Genomic DNA, 21961 nt, shown 5'->3' with positions numbered 1-21961 from the left:
AGACTACTTGGTTGGGGTCCGCGTGAATATCGTAACCAATGGTTGGAGACTCTTGGTGACATGGCTCAGAATCGATCACAATGGCGTCGGTGTATACACTCTTTGTCTTCCCTTAAACTAAGAGATTAAAATCGCTTCATATCTTTCTACGAACCAATTTTTTCTTCTTGTACTATATCCTTATATGCAATCTTTCTCTTATATATTACCACCTTTGACCTAAGCACTGCTATGAATCCGGTGTTCATCTTGTTGTGCTGATGCGGTATGGCAACCTGGACCGACGCACATATGTGCCTGGTCCTACGTTGTAGCTGACTGACTGACTGACCAGTTGGAGACGATTGATGAAATGGTTCAGAAGCCTTCATAATCGAGTAGATCTATTCACTACTTGTCTTTCCTGAGACATAAAGTTACAAAATTATCTTATTTTTCTCAATTTGTGAAAACATTCTTTTCACATCATATTATCGATGCATAATGTTTTCTACTATTAATAATGATATTGTTCATACTACTTATACTACTCTGACAGTCGTCTGACTGTGTTAATGTAACATAAGAACTTCAATCAATGTAAATGTCACAGGTTGAAATCATGAGTCAATTGAAGCTAGACCACCATGGAAAACCTGGAGGCACTGCACGGCCACTTCGTCCTAGCATGGGACTCCTCAGCAGCGCGCACCCACGATCCCGCACCACGCGGGATTCGAACCCAGGACCTGCTGGTTTCGCGCGCGAGCACTTAACCATTGGACACTGGGCCGGCGCCCGACGGCGTTAATGTCTAACTTCAACCAATCCACGAAGTTGCGCCACCGTACACAACAGACCTGGTTGAACTCCACTGGTAACGGCTTCTCACTAGAACTCCAGTGCTTCCAGGTTTTCCATGGTGGTCTGGCTTCAATTGACTCATGATTTCAACCTGTGAAATTTCTAAAACTCTCCACAAAACCCATTCTGATAATGTAAATATGTGTCAGGTTCTACATTACACTTATAACTAACTGACTGATATACGTGTATATAAAATTGGTTATGTAAAGCAACTTTATTACATCATTAGTGAAAATAAATAATTAAACCTTCCAATACAGTGAAAAGCATTTTAAGAATTAAAAATTTGAAGGAAAAAAGATCAAATAAACAAGCATTATAATAATGATAATAATATAGTGATCACTAATTGATATGTGAACAAAAAGTGTGAAAAGGAAAGTGGTGAATACACCACATACACTATGGACAAAAATTAAAAGAGAAACAAACAACGCAACTACACAACATTATCAATTATAATCAGGTGGTCAGTGGTTCTTTTAATTTGCCAAAAAAAGGGGGGAGAGGGAAATTACTTGCGAAATAAAAAGAAACAATAATGTATATATCAAAGATAACTACGGCGTGTCATACAAAAGAAAGAAACACTTTTTATTGTATTTTAAATTTTTAATGGCATAAAAAGAAAAGAATCAAAAGTGTACTTTCAATGAATTTTTGTTTTGTTTTTTTGTCTTTGTCTAACATTCTTTTTCTCTTGCATTAACTATTCGCTTCTTTGACACTATCATCAACATTACAACTAGTGGAATGACCGACCGTATTATTACCACCTTCTAATTCAGCTAATATTTCCAATTCTAATTCTTCATCAATTTCATCTGTTACAGATAGATCATCATCATTGTTATTATTATTATTATTAATTGGATGAATAGAATTATTCTCTGATTTAGTTAAAACAAGTTCATCCACTTCACGAGCAATCTCTTCTTCTAATTGTTCTTCCAATGTTTTAGCTATAAATGAATGTTAATTTTTAGAAAAAAACAATAATAATGAGACAAAATATAAAACAGGATTTCAAAAAGGAAATGAATGAATAAATGAGTAGAGAAAAGTGAGAAACTTTGAAAATTAGTTACTTGATGAGCAATTTGTAGAGAGAAAGAGAGAGAGATGAATGAAGTACTTGGAATTATTTGAAGGACAATGATTACATGATTAATATCAGATGGGTTTTGTGAATATTATAGTAATTTCACTGGTTAAGATCATGAGTCAATTGAAGCTAGACCACCATGGAAAACCTGGAAACACTGGACGGCCGTTTCGTCCTAGTATGGGACTCCTCAGCAGTACGCATCCACGACCTCAGCCCCTGCGAGACTCGAACCCAGGACCTACTGGTTTCGCGCGCGAGCACTTAACCATTAGACCACTGAGCCGGCACCCAAAGTGAGAAACCTTGAAAATTAGTTACTTGGTGAATAATTTGGAGAGAGAGATGAATGAAATAATTGGAATTATTTGAAGGACAATGATTATATCATTGTTTATTGTGTATTTATTAAATAATTGGTTTATGATATTTATCTTTTATTGTATTTCCCTTATTGTATTCATTTGTTTCATTCATTAATTGTAATTACACGTTTTACTGATCAAATGAATTGATCTAGGAGGCAATACAAAGAGGTTTACATTTATAACTACTCTGGAATATATGTATATGTATATATATACCCAGAATGTAGTACTGGTTGGCGACTTATACTCCTACAAGAGGGGTAATCCAATATAGTCTTTTACTAATTGTAAGTTTCCATTTAACTCAGTAACGACTGATTTCTGTTTAACTGTTACAGCTACTACTATTTTCTGATGTATGGTAAAGTAATTAAAATATAATTGGTCACTGAGTTTGGACAAACAAACACATAGCCCATTGACTATTGTTTAGTCTATACTCTGACTCTCTATTCTGGTTCGTGAATCCTAGATCTAATATAACGTGACTAGACTCATTATCGTATTATCGTAGTGCATTTGATAAATATATTTTAAACCATCCGTTATATCGCTTTCATTATTGTATAATAAATGACCTGACTTTGTAGAAATTCAGACTTCTTATTTGTAGTGGTACGTTAAGGCATTTTAACTAGTCTAAAGAATACATGATAAATAGGGGTTATTTCTTTTGTAATTCAAATTGGACAGGATTCGAATGGGGCTAATCGGTTTTAAATATATACATTGTAGCTGTGTATCATAGGCATTAATGTGTTATCGGTATAAAGGTACTCGTAATTACAATGAGGGGGGATAAGCAAAAAGATTACAATATATAAAATTGTTTTAATTAGTAAATTACTTAATCCTACTTCTCTCAATAGAAAAGAAGGCATTATCATACATCCTACTTGGACCATCTATCCTAACCATTCAGTCTGATCGTATTTACAATTTCACACTATCATATTACAAATTTAAACTCTATCCTTTCTTACCATAAAGGTCACACAAGTTTTCATTCCTAAACAATGCACACTTATATACACATAAATTAACATACATATCACTTATGATTCACCTTGATAGAAATGACATGACATTAACTTGTTCAGACCTGTTTCTGATTGATCACATAATATTATTCTTGCATTGTTCCGTTGTACTATTTAAACTTGGACCAATTTTAATTTGGTTATTTAGTCCCTGAAGAAGTGGCTTACACTAAGTCACGAAACGTCAGAAAATCTAATTTTCTACTCATTGGGATGTTACAAATATATTATTTTTATTTATACTTTGTGGTCAGATCAAACTATCTAAGTTCAACCTCATCGATTAAATTGAAGCGATTGATTTAACCGATGTGATTTACTTTATTCACACGTTTGTGTTTATCATGATGTGATCAGTGTTTCTGAGAAATATCTATAATATAAATTCGTACACAGTGATAAAAATGCTAGTAGCATTCAAATGAAAAACTAGACAAACAAATCTCATCTATACTGATATTACAAACTGGATTGACTTTAACCGTAGAACAGCAAAACTATTTAAAGAACATTGAACTAATTTCCACAATTAACCAACTAACGAATTACACATATGTGTCACCAACATACCAGTTGTGATACGCTGAACCGATCAGATGAAAGTCAAATGATAAATGAAAAATGTTAACGGACATGTGCTATTGGTCAATATTTGGCTTAAAGAAACAATTATATGCTACTAGTTGAAAATTTGGTTTAATTTTGTGAGAGACAGATATATATTTATGGATGAATTATGCATATATTTTCTATTAGGGTTATTTAATCAAATCTTCTTACTCACTCTTAGTTTTCTTAATCAACTAACTAGTTTGGGCACGTATTATATAAAAAGTATATGTATATAATTATCAGAATAAGACAACCACGGAACACAACGGGTTGTTTTACTAACGAACATCAATAAAAACCGTCAGAACATTAATTACACTGGTGACAAAAACCGATAATCCATCACCATGACAACCACAGATATGAAAGTATTGATTGAATGAATACATTATAATGTAGTACAAGTCACGTCGAATACATAATTTATATACTTATAAACTATATAATCAGTATAAGAAAGAATAAATCTCAATGAATTATAATCGATAGAGAAGTCATATGGACTATTATTATCATGTGGATCAAGTAATGTTTCACAGTGAGATAATAGAAATAAAACTGAAGTAGATATAAGTTAATATGTTATATAGTTTAACTCCGCCTGTAGCTCTTCTAAAGTTACTGCCGGTCCCAAGCCCGGGTAAAGGAGGAGGGTTGGGCATGGAGTTAGCGACCCCATCCCGTAGAAAACTAACTGGCTAAAAAACGCTAACCAGACAAAATAATTCAAACCATTTTAACTCTGCCCTGGGAGTTAGAAGGTCTTCATTTAGAAGAATTATGACGCTTCATGGTGAAAGCCGAGTTCCTTCGGAAGCCACGAGGCCGATGCCCCCTCCAACAACCAGAGCAAAAATTTTTATAGGTACATGGAACGTTCGAACAATGTGGGAAACCGGGAAGACCAGTCAAATAACAACGGAAATGAGGAGATACAATTTGGCAGTACTGGGAATCAGCGAAACCCATTGAACCCAAGCTGGACAACAAAGGCTAAATACGGGAGAGATGCTCCTGTACTCCAGCCACGAAGAGGGAAATGCTGCACACACTCAGGGAGTTGCTCTAATGCCGTCCAAAGAAGCATGAAATGCACTCGTAGGATGGGAATCTCACGCATTCAGAATCATCAAAGCATCATTCAAAACAAAGAAAGAGGGGATAACAATAAATATTATCCAATGCTATGTACCCACCAATAATAGCAACGACGACATTAAAGATCAATTCTATGAGAGGCTGCAGTCAATCATAGAGAAATGCCCAAGAAAGGACCACACAGTTCTGATGGGAGATCTAAATGCCAAAGTTGGAATAGACAACACCGGATATGATATCATGGGACGACATGGATTGACTGGGACAGAGAAACGAAAATGGGGAATGATTTGCAAATGTGTGTGCATTCAACAAATTCGTCATAGGTGGCAGAATATTTCCACACAAACGTATACAGAAAGCTACACGAATCTCACCGGACCAGCCTTCCTTCGAGATACTGACAAACTCAATGAATTCAAGATAACTCTCAACAACAGGTTCCAAGCCTTACAGAATCTACTGAAGGAAGAAGAAACTACTATGGAGGACAACTGGAAAGGTATCAAAGAAGCACTAACTTCAACGTGTCAAGAGGTTGAGGGCCTCGAGAAGCATCATCATAAGGAATGGATCTCTATAGGAACACTGGACAAGATCAAAGAAAGGAAGAACAAGAAGACAGCAATTAACAACAGCCGAACACGAGCAGAGAAAGTCAAAGCACGAGCTGAGTACATAGAAGCAAACAAGCAAGTGAAGAAGAGCATTAGAGCCGACAAGAAGAAATACGTGGAAGAACTAGCAACGACGGCAGAAAAAGCTGCAAGAGAAGGAAATATGAAACAGCTTTACGATACAACGAAGAAACTAGCAGAGAAATATAGTAAACCAGAGAGACCGGTCAAAGACAAAGAAGGCAGGTCAATCACTGAAATTTAACAACAGCGGAACAGATGGGTAGAACTCCTGAAAAGGCCGTCTCCAACGAATCCACCGGACATCGAAGCAGCACACACAGACCTTTCTATAGATGTCAATCTACCAACGACGGAAGAAACCAGAATGGCCATCAAACAGATCAAGAGCGGAAAAGCAGCAGGACCCGACAATATACCAGCTGAAGCACTGAAGTCAGACATCGAAGTAACTACAAACATGCTTCACCTTTTATTCCAAAAGATTTGTGAGGAGAAACAAGTGCCGATGGACTGGAAAGAAGGACACCTCATCAAGATTCCAAAGAAAGGAGATCTGAGCAAATATGAGAACTACAGAGGCATTACACTACTGTCAGTACCAGGAAAAGTCTTTAACAGAGTTTTGCTGAACCGGATGAAAGATGTAGTAGACACCCAACTTCGAGATCAACAAGCTGGATTCCGTAAGGATCGGTCGTGAACAGATCAAATTGCAACACTACGGATCATCGTCGAACAATCAGTTGAGTGGAACTCGTCACTGTACATCAACTTTATTGATTATGAAAAGGCAGTGTAGATAGGAGGATGTTATGGAAACTACTTCGACTCTATGGATTTCTTGAGAAGATTGTCAACATTATCTGGAACTCATACGATGGACTACAGTGCAAAGTCGTGCATGGAGGACAGCTGACAGATGCATTCCAAGTAAGGACCGGAGTCAGACAAGGCTAGAATGATAACGATTTTCAGTATTAAATACGTACGAGTAAGTATATGTTACGTCATTTAAAGATGGATGTGGATAGCAAAAAAAGGTGAGATCGTAATCACTTAGAATACGAAAATTGACTAAATGGATTGCACAATAATTTTAGGAGATATAGGGAGTTGACATAAATTTGAGTACTGAGTGAATGAATATCATAGATGAAGAAAAAGTTAATTTTAAATTAGATGTAGTCTCAGTTAGCTAATCGAAGATTGCATAACACAAAATGATAATAATAATAATAATAACGACAAAAACTGCCAGTGTAGTAGCTGCTTACTCAACAGTAGGGACAAGCGTTTAGCGGAGTTTTACATTTTTTATCACTGCCTTCCTCAATCCATAATTTTGATTGGATTACCTCCAGTTATCATCATTATTATGATTATTATTATATTGTGTTATGCAATCTTCGCTTAGCTGTGTTATGTCCTATGGCCAGTCAAATATCATGTGACGAAAACGCCAATCAGAACACCAACTTCGATGACCTTGTCCCTGTGCTAAATCAATGATGCATTAACCAGCACGAGCAGCCTTGGGTCAATTCTGAGTCCTTATTGGTCCCCTGTATATTAACTTCTCGCTTAGAAAGGTCCGTTCAGTCCAGAATACAATCTCAACCTCCGCTGTATGAATCGTATATTACAGACATACTTGGTTTATACAGCAGCAGACTAGACTGCATCACACCACAAAATGAAAAATAATAATTATACAAAATCAAGTCAAGAATGGCTGTGAGTGTGTGATATTGTAACTGGTAAATTGGGAATAAGTTAAGAATGACAAATCGTATTGCAGCAGCCAATAGGTTAAATGAAAATTTATGATAAAAGGAATATGATTATATATATATATATATATATATATATATATATATATATATATATATATATATATATATAATAGTCCATAAATAATTCTTAGCAGTCACCAATCATTTATTATTCGACCGGACATAATACTAATATTCAGTATTTAATAGTAATACGTTAGATTCCAGTAAGAATGAGGTTATAAGTAACTGATGTGAGAACTCATAATTTTATTGAATTTGTGTACATTTTTTCAAAATCCCGTCTCACTACTTTGATGTAGTGTGACAACTAGGTCAAGTATTTGTGAAGTATGGTCAAATTGCGGACAATCATTTAAAACTAAGGAGCATTGGATAACTGCTCTATTATAAGTGTAAGAATCCATGAATTAATCGTAATTGAAAGAGTGAGGTACAAAGTTTCAACTCAACAGAGTGAAAGATAACGTACTCGTCGAGAAGTTTAAACTTTTCGAAGTCTCAGTCTCTAATAGGATCTTGTTTTAGGTAAATGGACTGATGGAAGTTCTATACGAAAGCGAAACATTTATCCATTGTTTTCTGGTTTTATGCGGCTGCCTAATTAAAATCAGTCTACGGTGTAAACTATAATATTTTATCGACAATGAATCAGTATTAATAACGAATATTTGATAAGATTACAAACAAATAGTAGAAAATACCGATAGAAAGAAAGACAAAATATGAGACAAATATTCACATTATGAAACTTTGCGTCTACGTGTAACTTATAAAGCTACTTCTTTATGTACGTCTTTCTCTAGTATAAAAAAAGACACAATTCATATGTGTTAAGTAAACAAAGTACTTGGTCGAATGAGTTTACACTTCTAAAATAATATCTAGAAACTGAATATTTACAAATTCCTAATTGTGATAGATGTAAGATTTTTTTCTCAGTTATGTTACAGAGTTATTGATCTGATGTATACACTAGTCATTGAATTATTAAGGTGACACATTTTTAGCTGTTGTACTGTAAACTATACAATTTAATATTAAAATATAAAATGATATATAGAATATTTTTACAGGACAGTAGTCTTGAGTACTGTTAGAGGTATAATGGTGATTATCACTTCCCGGTTGCCCACACTGTGGAAGTTTTTTCTAGAGGTACCTCTGTACAGTCAGCAGGATGACTTCGCCCTCGGACCTTGGGTTTTTTGCTTCTAGTCTTACAGCTCTTCAACCAACTTTCCTGGCATGGTATGACCTCGAGGAACGATTTTCCAGCCAGTATAGCTTGACTGGTTCATTACGATAAGCAAGCCTGACAACCACGTCAAGGTAGCAACAAGAGTCGGGTGTTACAAGACATTTAAAACAAACAATAATAAAGCAATGATTTACTGATGGGAAGAAGAAAAAATACTTACTCATTTAGGATATATCAACCTTATGAAACTTGTGCTATTTTACTATAACTCCAATGACAGAAACACATCATAAGATATTTGATAAATACTTAGTACGTTGGGTAACAGTGAAAAGGTAGATCAATATTTATGATCTTCGATCTTTAGTTACTAAGTTGGACGTTTGTTATAAGAACTAGTGATCTAAAAATTTAAATTTAGTTTGTTAGCATTCAGAGAATAGATGTTAGTCAATATAATCCTATTATCCTACAATCTAACTGATGGTGGGAGATAAACTTCTGATAACCGACTTGGTCTTTTCAGATTTAAATCAAACAAAAGATGTGTTTGGTGAATGAGGACCTGCCAAAGGTTGGTTGCACTTTTTTCCAGATAAAATTTCTTCTTTATTCTCTCGGTAGCAGATCGATCATGAGATTTTTGTCATAGTTTCACTATTTATCGTCTCATTCAAACCAATTTCTTTGCGAATAGGTTTAACTAATTCAAAAGGTATTACTGAATCGTCTTTACAAGCTATAGATAAATCTTTTCGTTTATTTACTTATTTAAACACATAAACATTGATACAAAGGGGTACCAATATATATATGCGCCAAAAAAGTAGTTATCACTTAATTTGCGTGTGGGCTAGGATACTGTCCGAGTGCCCAAACCGAAGTAGGTGATTTTTTTAGAGGGCCACTCCCCCGAGTCTTTGATCCAGAGGTCTATTCCACAAGACAATCGAGCAACATTAGGAGATGAGGTCTCAGGGCAGCCGGTGACCAACAATAAGTTCATACGCCATTTATCCCCTGCTGAACCTGGAGCCAATATGTAGAATTGGTTTGCAATCAGAGTTTTCCAACTCCCCTACGTTGATCTTCTGTACCCACCAACTCTGTTAAAGCGCCGCATATTCGCTTTCCATCCTCTCGATTTCGTAAACAACACACCTGACACAAGAAGGTAATGAGTAGGAATCCCCTGGCAGTGGCTATATACGCGTAGCCATATACGAGCATTTCGAGAGGAGAGTGGATTCTCACCACCCTCTGTCAACCATGGGGTCTGGGACTAATCTTCTTCTCAGTTGTTCGTGTCTGTCACTGACCTGCCTGTAAGTTTACTACAATTGGATAGTTTTCAAATCAGCTAACCATTTCCATTTCTGTTGTTGTGACACTTAGTGAATGAAATATGAAGCTTCGAGAAGACAAGATATGTAATGATGCAGACAAAAATCCGAAATAAACAAACAATGAATAGAATACTTACGGTTGTTTTCAGAAACTATGAACCGAAATGTACTAGAACCTGTGACAAAAGCTAAATTGAGACAATCTGTTTAGGTTACACAGATGGCAATAAAGACCGATCAATTGAGGTCCTGAATTTCAATAATGGGATATCACAGATCATTACCAAAAACATCATACCCGTTGAACAAGTTAATGGCCATATAGATTCAGTAGCTCAGTTACTCAGTCATATACAAAATAGGACTTAGTAAATTTGTCGATCAGTTTGAGTTGCCATCATGATGAAACTGTCAAAACAAATCCTGGTGTAAGAAGTCAATCAATCGGCAGGAGGGATATATATTAGTAGTGAAAAGTTACAAGGTATTTACATAATACATATGCATAGTCTTCAATTTCCCATATGCATCTTTCAGTGTGTTTTTGCCATCTGAGCTGCCTTGTCGTCTGACCTCCAGGTGTTCTGCCAAAGCTGAGCTTCTGGCGTACTGAAACTCTTTACTGTGCTTGACAATTGCTACAAACTTGATGCCACGTTCCGCTGTATACTACTTACAAACAATCCTGTGAGTAGCGTCCACTACACCAGTAACTTATTGGATAATCCATCTGTGTTTATAGTAATAAGAACTGAGTAAAAGTTCAGGTGTGAATATTAACATTGGGACCTAGATACATCCAGTTAACAAGTCCCAGAATAGAATGAAACGAGTGTTCTGAATTCCACTACAAGCCGTAAACAATTCGTTCTATCGAACTTATGCAAAACCTGTATCTAATCAATATCTACACTATACACATATACCAAAGTTAATTGATCAAATTTCAATTCTGAATATTAAAAACAGGAATCAGGAAGAAGCGCTAGAGAAAAGCATCCAACTGCGTCACAAGGCAAGCCCTCACTTCGGATCCCCAAGCCCAAAAGAAAAGAGGAAGACCAAACAACACATTACGCCGACAAATGGAGACAGACATGAGATGAATGAACAACAACTGGATAGAACTAGAAAGAAAGGCCCATCAACAGAGTGGGTTGGAGAATGCTGGTCGGCAGCGTATGCTCCATTAGGAGTAACAGGCATAAGCAAAGTAAAGTTAAGATTTAAACCATTACTAGTAATGAAATAAATTTGATCTAAAATTTGAATTAGTGTATCAAGTTCACACATTGTAAGTAGATCACAGATAATCGTCATGATATCAATGTAAAATTTAAGTCGATTATTAAACATAGCAACTATGTACATAAATCATATCTTATTTATTTATTTATTTAAACACATGGATATCGGTACAAGGAGGCACCAAATACATATGTGCCACACAAATCTCATTCGATATGTGTGAGGACTGTGATACTGCCCGGGTACCCGAACCGAACCAGGTGGTTTTCTTAAGAGGCCACACCCGGAGCCTTCAACCTGAAGGTCTGGTCCACAAGACAGTGGAGCATCGTAAGGAGATGCAGTCCCGTGGAAGCCGGTGACCAAAAACTGGTTCATACGCCATTCCTTCGTTTAGGATACTGGAACTCATATGCACCATTGGTTTGGAATCCGGTTAAAGCGCCGGACATTCGCTTTTCGTCCTCCCATTTTCATAAACAACACCCCCGGCAGTGAGTAGAACTTCCCCGGTAGATGCATTATACGCGTGGCCATGTGAGAGCGTTTCGAGAAGGAAAGCGGACTCTCCCCACTCTTGACCGTACCAGGGCATTTTGGGGCCATAAATAATATCATACATATAAAAAGTAAATGAATTATTAACTTTGAACAAATCAATTACATATGTTTATGTTATACATAAATATAATACTCACTAGAAGAACTATGAGAAGAATTATCATTATTTTGTGAATTGTTTAAAATAGAAGTTGGTGAACATTTTGAGATGTTTATTGAATTCATTTTAGATTTCTCTTTAGATCTTGAAGTATTTAAAGATTTATCTGATGTTATTTTTGATTTCATAGAAGAATTATTTGCTTTACGATTATTATTATTTGAAACTTCATTAGATTTTTCCTTTTCTTTAAGATTTGTATTCATTTTAGACCAAATAGGATCTGAAAGTTAAAAGAGTAAAATACAAACAATAATAATAATAATAATGATAATAATAATATGTAAGAAAGTTGTTGCTAACAAAACACCAAATCTATTTAAAAATATAATTGATCATACGAATCTTGTTCAAGTTATATAGTTATCAACAATCCTCATCATCTACAAATGTATGTGTATGTATAAACGTGCAAAAATTGAACGTTTCATCCAAGGAGTTGAAACTTGAAGTAAATGGTAATTCATTTGTTAATTAATGACACTTTATGTACTCGGGGCTTTCATGTACACTTCTTTAATTGTGTAACGATTAGTGGATATTATCCAATTGTGGTGTGTGATATTGATGTCGATAGATATAAGTAGTATGTATCACCAACAGAAAATGAAATACCTGATGATAGTAGGTTAAGAAGATCAAAGAAAATAGAACGAAAACAGAGAGTGATTGGTGTGAAAACGAAGGAACAATCAATTCTGAGACAATTGATTGACATTTTGTAAATGAAGTATTTACTGTATGGCTCTCAGATTTTACAACGACATTCTGTAATTTTATATTCAAATATGTTTGGTTGTCCTCCATTGCTGTTCTCGTTCACTATACAGTCACTAAAACCAAGGTAAGTAGCGAGCTAAATTCGGATTTTTAATTTATTGGTGGTAATTTAGAAAAATTGAACCATCGCTTTTACATGAAGTTCGAATACAAACAATTCCATAGGGATAGATGTGACTGACCAGTTAGCTAAGTGAATAACAACTTACTCTTTTCAACAGTGAATTACAAGGGAACAATAAGTAAATAAGTAACAATTAAACTGGACAACTAAATTGTACGAAATTTAACTTGGTATTTTTAATCAGGAATCAATTGGTGTAATCAACAGAAAACAGTGTGAAATTCAATTAATATTTCCGATAAACTACAATTACTAATGCCACTATGCAATAAACAAACTTATTGGATATACGCTTAGACAAAAGCTGTTAGTTAGTTAGTAATAATCAAACTAGGACCTTGGATCAATACGAGTTATCCCAAGTTACTATACCAAATCAACATAACGAAATGAAATTAACGTAATGAATAGCAATATTGATAATAAGAAAGACTGCATGTTTAGAATATGACACAGGAAGGTTGAATGAAAAAATATATGTAAATGAACACTAGACTTCAATAGCTGGAGGGTGAATTCATTCGAGTAATTGTGACCCAGCTCACCCAATGTCTACAGTCATTAGCCATCATAATAGCGTGGACACTAAACGGGTGGTTTACACCTACCGACATGGCTCAATCTAACAGTCAATGACTTCATGGATTGATGCCAAATCAAGATTTGGCAGCTCCTAGCTTTCTTTTAACTTGCTTCCACTTCGTACAACATTCCACATCAAGATAGACGATGTTTAGGGATACATAATACATGGTCTAACCACCTCAGCCGGTGAACATTAACAGCTCATCAACCGATTCGCTATCGTTTCTGAGTATCATATACCTAACGTCAACATAGATCACTGGACAATTTCACGGTACGCTAGCAATGGTTCGGAGATATCTATGATCAAAAACTTGCAGTCTACATTGCAAGGTTGATGAGATTTATTATCTTGTACCATATGAACCTAAGTATACTGTTCACATTCCATAAGGCATTTAGACTGTTATCTATCGATAAGTCATCACAACAACTTGCTGTGCTGTCCAGATATCATCCTCTTACTGAGAGGCGGAAAAAGACTTTTATTCATTAAAGATTTTAGGCAGAGCAAGTCCAAATAACTTACTGTCCAATAACTGAATCCTTTATTTATCTTTTCTTATTGAAGATTAATTCATTTCTTACATCCTGTGTCGACTTTTTTTAAGTTTTATGTCTTTGTGTTGGATTTTAAATGGATTCCATTTAAGAAATGTGAGCATCTCATTATCATACAGAAAACGAGCACATGGATTGAGTACGTATCGATTCCAGTCGGCAGACATCAAATTAGAGCAGCGAGAGAGAAAATCAACAAAATGAGTTAGCAACGTATGAGAAATTCAGTCTCCTTTTACATTTCTCCACAATATTATCGCCTTATTCTTCGTGACTCATTCTCTCAGTACCTTATTGTTCTTGAATTCTTGTGTATTATGGCTAAATCAACGTCTTCAATCACAAACGACAAATATTGCGTGCAACTAACCAAGAGACTCGCACCTACCAACAGTTAATAGTGTCATGGACCGATGACATGTCTTGATTTTTCTACCTGCAGATTTTTTTCAACTTATTCCTGTCAGGTAGCACTGTATATCTGAAAAGTGACTAGGTATGTATGACACATATTTTAACTATCTAGGTCGATAAAACCTTGTAGTTTCATCCATCGATTAGCCATTTCAACCTATTACTTTACGACTAACTTCACCATTGCTCATTTAATGGGTGCACATTGAACGAACAATGGTTTAAAGACAATTAGGATCAGATAATTTCAGCCTATACATACGTTCTGTTATAATAGGTCATACAGAGAGAACTGCTGAGCAGTATGCTCACTCTTTGGTAGAAAGCAAACATCTTAACTGTACTACAGCCGGCACATACAAAAACCAACACCACACCAAAATACAACAGACATTTACGTAGTTAGGTGAAATAAAAATATAAACAGTATGCCCTATATATTAGATTCACTAATAATAACGCAATGAATCAATGATTTGAATCAGATCACAGTATTTATTTTTATGGAAATTAAAAGGAACCTATATCAACATGACTGATTGAAATAAGGTATCATCAGACAAAATGCAAATGTAGTACAAACATTTCACTGAATAAGAATATACATACTTTGTTCAACGCATACAAAATCAGTGTCAGAAACATTGTTATCATTTGTAATACCACCATTATTACCCATGTTTGGTTGATGAGCATCGTCCATAACAGCGGAGAGGCTAGCAGATTGTTGTATTAAGGATAGACGATAGAAATAATTTCTCCAAAATATCTCTTCACTAATTCTATATGACAAAAATGGAAGGTAATAGTATATTAAATTGATTTACAAAAATTATGAAGCATAAAAATGAAGAAATATTACCGTTGACTTTTTTTAAAATTAAGGATTCCCATACTGTCCCCTTCTTCCTTTACCCTAACCTATTTACGTAGAATGTAATAGGTAGAAAAATTTGGTTCCATTTGAGAACTAATCATAATGACACAAAGAAAACTGGTAGGGGAGATTGGTAGAAACTTCCTTACTGATAATCGAGAAATTTCATAGAGGTTAAAATTCAAGGATTCAACTTGGTTTGTGTACATTTTTTGTGCATAATATTGGAAGCAGTGATTCTGTCAGCATAGAGATATTAATGATAAAATCATCCACACACATACATATAATTGATGTTTATAGAGTTGCATAGTTAATAGGATAGTTCTCATTTTTTGGTGAACTGTTATGGTTCAGGACTGTGAAACATTTATCTTCAACTTAGTTAACTGTATATGTATTAAAGAATTCAAGTAGTTATCTAATTATCGCGGTAATTTGAACAGTTATTCACTGGAAAAAAGTCGTTCGATAGGCAGACGATATTTGGAACAAGTTTTTGAACTATCGCTACCTTCAAAGTATCGGTTACATTTAGTGTTGGGGAACCGAGTCAATCAACATCATGATCATATCATTTTAGCACAAACAAAAACAAAACTTCATACCTGATGGTTAAGTATAGTCCATCCTCATTTCTGTGTAACGTTTGCCACAGGTAAGATGGAAATGACGTCTAGTCTTTGAACATGTATTTGGATCATTTATTTACTTACAACTGGGGTTGAGTAGCATAATATTGTAAGAATAATCTCGACAAAATAAAAATTCCCAAAATAACTTGTCAAAAAAGATATGGCTCACTAATATAAATTACGCAAGTTTGTGTAAAAGCATTGTATAATAATTTAATTCATTCATTATATAGAGATTCATGTACTCCGGCCCGAGACCAACTATGAACTAGTGACATTACCTAGCCTGTCTAAACTGAAGTATATATAGATTAAGGTTTGAATCTAAAATATATGGCTTGACAGTCAAGTGCATTAACCAATAAACTACATAGTTACATCAACTTGTTGACAGAAACGAATTAATGTGGAAACAAAAAATTAGCAAAATCTATTGACTATGATCATAACATGAGTTTTTTTGGTGGAATACTTCTTAATGATCTCAGTAAAGCAACGAAACGGAGAAATCAGAAACAGACTAAGTGAGCCTTCCTATTCATATTACTATATAAAGCTAACAAGAAATAATTTGGATCAAGTTCATCTCCTTTGTGTAACACAATTACTAATAAATTAGAATCTATATTTTTTAGATAGTCAGTAACGTGCTAGACCATGATAAGTGATTTGGAAAGGTTAACTTCTAGATCAATAATATGCACAACTTACTTGCTAGGGACAAGTCGATACCTTATAGAACCTAAATTAGGATCTTCTTTTAAAAGGATTTGAGCTTCACGTAATAAATTGTCAGGTATTGGTGATGTCCATTCGAGCTGAGCTTCTTCAGGAGGAGAAATAAGAAAGTTATTCGGATTTTGACTTAAAGCTAGGATTTGTTCTTTCAGTGAAGATAGAGCATCACAATCACTTAATCCGCATATATCGGGATGCCATGGTGGAAGTTCAGATTGAGATGATGAACGAAAACGAATTGCTTCTTCATTCTTATTTTGAGATGTTACAGCAAAGTCAGCTTGAGCTTTTTCAAACTCACGTATGAGTGGGACCTCGTAGATATAGAAAGATAGGAATTTTACTGAGTTTATAGATAGTAATAGTTCAACAATTTTGAAAAAAGCCTAATATAAACTGAAATAGCATAAAATTTGATGATTTAAGATTATTCACTTACAAACGAAAAAAAACAAGTCAACTACTTATGGATGGGATAATATTATAAGGAAGTCAATATAAGTGATTGGGTCCCAGTTGACAGTCGACTACAAACTGGAGAGCTAGTCATAATAAAACGTGAAGCATAAAATATGCTAATATATGCACGTCGACTGAAAGAATTTTGAAGGGTGAATCCTGTCGAAGGTCAAAGTGTAAAGCGTACAGATGAAGTCATACTATCTGTTGACTTCGGCGAGAAGACAAAGAGACCAAAGTAGGAGAAATAAAATATGGTGGAGAGAGCCTTAATATTCTGTATCGATGAGTCAATAGCTACGATTGCTTTCCGGAATCTTGTTTCGACCGTCTCCCAACCAATAATAAATAAAGATGATGTATACGATATGTCGGACAAGAACTAAGTTTAACAGGTTTTAATCTTATCGGTACTTGAGTAACCTACGAAATCGGTATCTCTCAATCGCTTGCGTTTTAAATAACTTCTAGTCATGGATATTTTTGTGTTTAAGGTTCTTCACATAAGTAAGTCCTCTCATTAAATAAAAGAAAGCCTATTCTATTTGGCACGTCTTATTTTCTAATATTTGTTTATCTATATGCTCACGTCAACAACTTAGTCTCGTGAGCCGTTGTCACTTGGTTACGTTGCATCGTTGCACTGGATCTATTGATTAGCGTTGAATACATACATCTTACTGATCTAAAAACTCAAATCACTAATCCGTAATTCTCAATGGTCTAGCTTAGCAATCGGTAAAAAATTAACACAAACAAACTATATTGTTATTGATCATCGTCCGAATATTTCTGCTCACATGAAAAACACTTGCAGAATTTCAATCATGAACGAGTTAATAAATCTGTGTCTGAATAGATGAGAATAACACTTTGGTCGTTTTAAGCACAAATGTGTTTATGCAGGGAAAATTAGGTGGACTGAAAATATTTGTAAAGTAATTCAAAGTTGACCTGACCTGATTTTTTGAGGGAAAGAATGAAGACGAAATGACGAACTATGAAAGGTACTTCCCGGGACGTTAATTCACTCAATTCCTAATCTACGTATGCGACTTCCTTACTTCCTCTATCATAGATTTTCTTTTACTCTATGAACTGTTATCTTCTAGGATTCAAAATTTGGAATTTAAACGCGAGCTTTTTATCATATTCTTCTACCTTAAAAGCCCTATTTTGGCATATATTGCATCGTTCCGCTTATTATAACCTATGGTCCAAACACTCATATATTTGGTTGTGTACTTTTTTATCCAGAAAGCATTCAAACATAAAGGGTTTTCTGCTACAGTCGTCTTCTCTCTTCTCTTGCCAACTACTTAGTGTCGACGTAGCAGATCATTAGTCACCGAACAGAGTAGTTCTTTGCTCCCAAGGTTAATCACTCGCAAGTCGAACCCATGTATTTGCAGTCTCAGTCATATTAAAAGCTTAGAATATCAGGGTTATTAACTAGTCCTAAGAAAACCTCCTTTTATATCTAACTACAAAACAGGTAGCTAGACCAAGAGCATAACACCTGATGAAGTAATTTGTCTATTGGATAGGTGGCAAATCCCTTTGTTTCAGCTTCAATTTACAGAAAATGTTTTATTTTCTGATTCTGAAAGTCTGATAAGATAGTAACAAAGTAACAGCTAGACTGATGTACTTTCTGCAAATGAAAATGGGGAAATCCTTCTAAAGACTGATCATCTTAGTTTCCAGAGATCTGGGATTCGAAAATAGCAAACGATTGCTAACTAGAGGATGTTCAAGCGCAGATGAACGTATTGGTCAGGTATCCTGAAGTAACGAGGAAATTACATTTAAGACAGCACTTATGTTTGTCGACTGCATAACCCCAAAACTTTTAGCATAAACAGAATGTCGAACAAATATACTGTTATCTGGGAAATTTTGTTTGGACATACAATTGTTAAGAACTATTTCCTTGCACTTATTAGAAAGGATTATTTAGGAGTGGTCTGCAGTGATACCTAAACTAAGAGTGTAAAACTAAACAGTCGAAAACATAAACCACCCTCTCAAAGTTATATCAAACACAATAAGATGGCCATCAACAAAATTTTGATTGGGATGAAGTAAGCTAAACATTTGCCACCGTTTTGACTATATTTGTATATACCGTTTATTTATTTGAACACAAATATTGGTACAAAGGGGCACCGAATACGTATGCGCCATACAAGTCACTTGATTTGTGTGTGGGTTGTGATACTGCCCGGGTGCCCAAACAAAAACAGGTGGTTTTCTTGGAAGACCACTCCCCGAGCCCTTGACCTAGAGGTCTAAGTAGTAATATTAGACTCAAATATATGGTGGGAACCTTCTACACTCAACCGAAGCTGACATTTCATGATTTTCGAGAATGGCCCTCCTTAGCGTGCTGTCTGCATGATGAACCAATTTCGATGAGTTGCCTCCAAAACGTTTTCAGACATGAATATAACTGGAATCGAATTCAAAATTAACTCTTCCGTGTCACAGAAAATACCGTTTAATCCTTTTTCATACTTTTAAAACTAGCAGTAATATTAAGTACAGCAGCAAAGCTGACTTTATTCGATCGTTTAAGAAAACGACTGATTCCTTTGTAAATGAATTATGCGTTAGATTTGGTAGAGCTGAAAGGGGAATATAATGGGATTAAAATACAAGTTGATTGCAAAAGGAAACTAGTGAACGTAAGTTACGTCGTAAGATAACTACCCAGATAGGAGGTATACTTAGTGAGGAGAGCATGATTTATGCGAACAAAGAAAGTGAAAACTATACACACATTGAATTCGTTGGACTGTGATCAGTTTAGTTTTGAGCTCGACGCGAATGAACATCTGGCTGAAGATAATGGTGCTCAAAAATCAGCCAACCGTTTTTTTAAGACTTGGTGATACCACTATAGACACGAAGTCAAACACAGTAACACTCCTGATGTATATTTTTTTAGGTCAATCTAATTAATTGATAGTGAGAAAGTCAACGCTTATGGCAGTGCAATCTGCTGTCCAACTACCACAAGTATTAAGTCCTGAAGGATCTTAGAAATATGTAATTTAATAGGCTACAACTGATGTTGAAACCGATGCGACTAAAATTGCTACTACAAATATAAAGGATAGTAAATTTCCTCTGAGACTAAAGTGGTACTTGATTACAAACAAGATTATGTAGTTATTGTGACTGTCGCTTATGTGGCTGATGTCAAAAGAATGCAATCATTGACCAGAGCTAATAGTCTTGATAGTGATATGGAAAAAGCTTAAGGATGTATCAATATGGGTAGTATGATTGCTCAGCTAAGGATTTGAATAAAACTGGTGTTGACTTTGAGTAGAGATTAGGATCAAAGCGTGGAAACTAGAAATGCAGTAGTCTATTCTTATGGTGTAATAGTTTCTATAATTGCACTTGATAAGGGACAATTTTTGTTAAAGGTCGATGGTCGTATTAACTACCATATACTTGAGGGTATTAAAAAGTATATACAACACAGTGGTGATGCTGATTCTTAAAGTAGTCCGATCGTGTGGCTGACTATATTTACAGAATTGAGGTTAAGGAGGATAAGAGTTCCCCGCACTTTGGAATGGACTGGACTACAGTTACTTAACAAACGAAAATACGACTTCCCTACTCGATAATCATCCTCATTGGGTTTGTAGTGTAGAATAATGACATAATCTAGAAGATTAGTGTTCTCCACTTAGATATGTGGCTCACAAACGTTGTTCAGTTCACTATAATCCAAGTGAGAAACAGGATTTCCTTGAGTCCCGTCATACTGATGAAATTTCAGACTGTAACTCGTGAACACATGCTCAGACTACCCTCGATACAGGTGTTAGATATACATCTTACTGAATTAAAGGTCGAACTGAGTATTGAACAAAGAAAAACTAAATATTTACATCGAATAAAGCACTTTGGTAAATGCTGGTGAATAATCAGTCGGAGACATACGTACATATGAACGTAAAATGGAAACGAAGTAAAAGAGGACATTAAGAAATCCTCACCTGTTTGACAGAAGCTGTTACATCATTTACAACTGATTTGATTTCGGTTAAATCTATTCGATCACTAAGTTTTTTAACCGCTTCCTCACTGGACTTCACGGCTTTTGAAAATAAATAACCTAAGACAGAGGTTCAGTAATATCACAGAAAGCTTACTCCCCCATTCTTTTGCAGCAGAAAGTTTGTCTGATATTTCCTTCTGAATATCTTTTCCAACTGAATCACAAACTTCGGCATCGGACATAACGTAACGCAGTCATAGAAACAACCGCTGGACTTCACTACAACTTCACCGACATCTCTATTAAAATACATTATAAAAAGCTTCTCAATATCATCGTAACGAGTCTTTATAAATCAATTGACATTAGACCTTAACAATACAATCCTCAAAGCTGAACTCCAGACAACTGAGAAATCAGATATTCAACATTTACCGCGAAGAGAAACCCAACGATAGAAAAGGCGAGAAGAATTTATTCAATTAGCTCGAGTTAACTGAATGGCATCTCTCGGCCTTGCAGGTGTGGTCCTACTTATATAACAGTCTTTTATCTATATTAAATATATTGTTCTGTCTCCAGCCTAAATGTGTTCCTCACGATATATTGATCATTGTTACAATACTTATGAGTCATGGTAAATAGTGATGCGACACCCACATAAAGTCTCGTAGGTTAGATAGTTACATCATGACAAATGTACAATTTAGGACTAAGTCTATTGTTAGAGCAGTACCAATATCATAGT

The 21961-nt window shown here is 35.2% G+C and overlaps 1 protein-coding gene across 1 annotated transcript; it reads right to left on the bottom strand.

Annotated features, from left to right (window-relative positions):
• Positions 1-1029: 1029 nt before the first annotated feature.
• Positions 1030-21488, bottom strand: SYAP1 (Synapse-associated protein 1). Its single transcript, XM_035733264.2, has 6 exons — positions 21368-21488; positions 21212-21330; positions 16707-17047; positions 15093-15265; positions 11997-12242; positions 1030-1808 (listed from the first exon to the last, which is right to left on the bottom strand). Exons 1-6 carry the CDS (start codon positions 21453-21455, stop codon positions 1552-1554), a joined length of 1224 nt encoding a protein of 407 aa, XP_035587586.2. The 5' UTR covers positions 21456-21488; the 3' UTR covers positions 1030-1551.
• Between the last annotated feature and the right edge of the window lie 473 nt (positions 21489-21961).

This window comes from Schistosoma haematobium, chromosome 5, assembly GCF_000699445.3.
Source record: "Schistosoma haematobium chromosome 5, whole genome shotgun sequence".
Lineage (NCBI taxonomy): Eukaryota > Metazoa > Platyhelminthes > Trematoda > Strigeidida > Schistosomatidae > Schistosoma > Schistosoma haematobium.
This window is presented reverse-complemented; position numbering and strand designations above follow the sequence as displayed.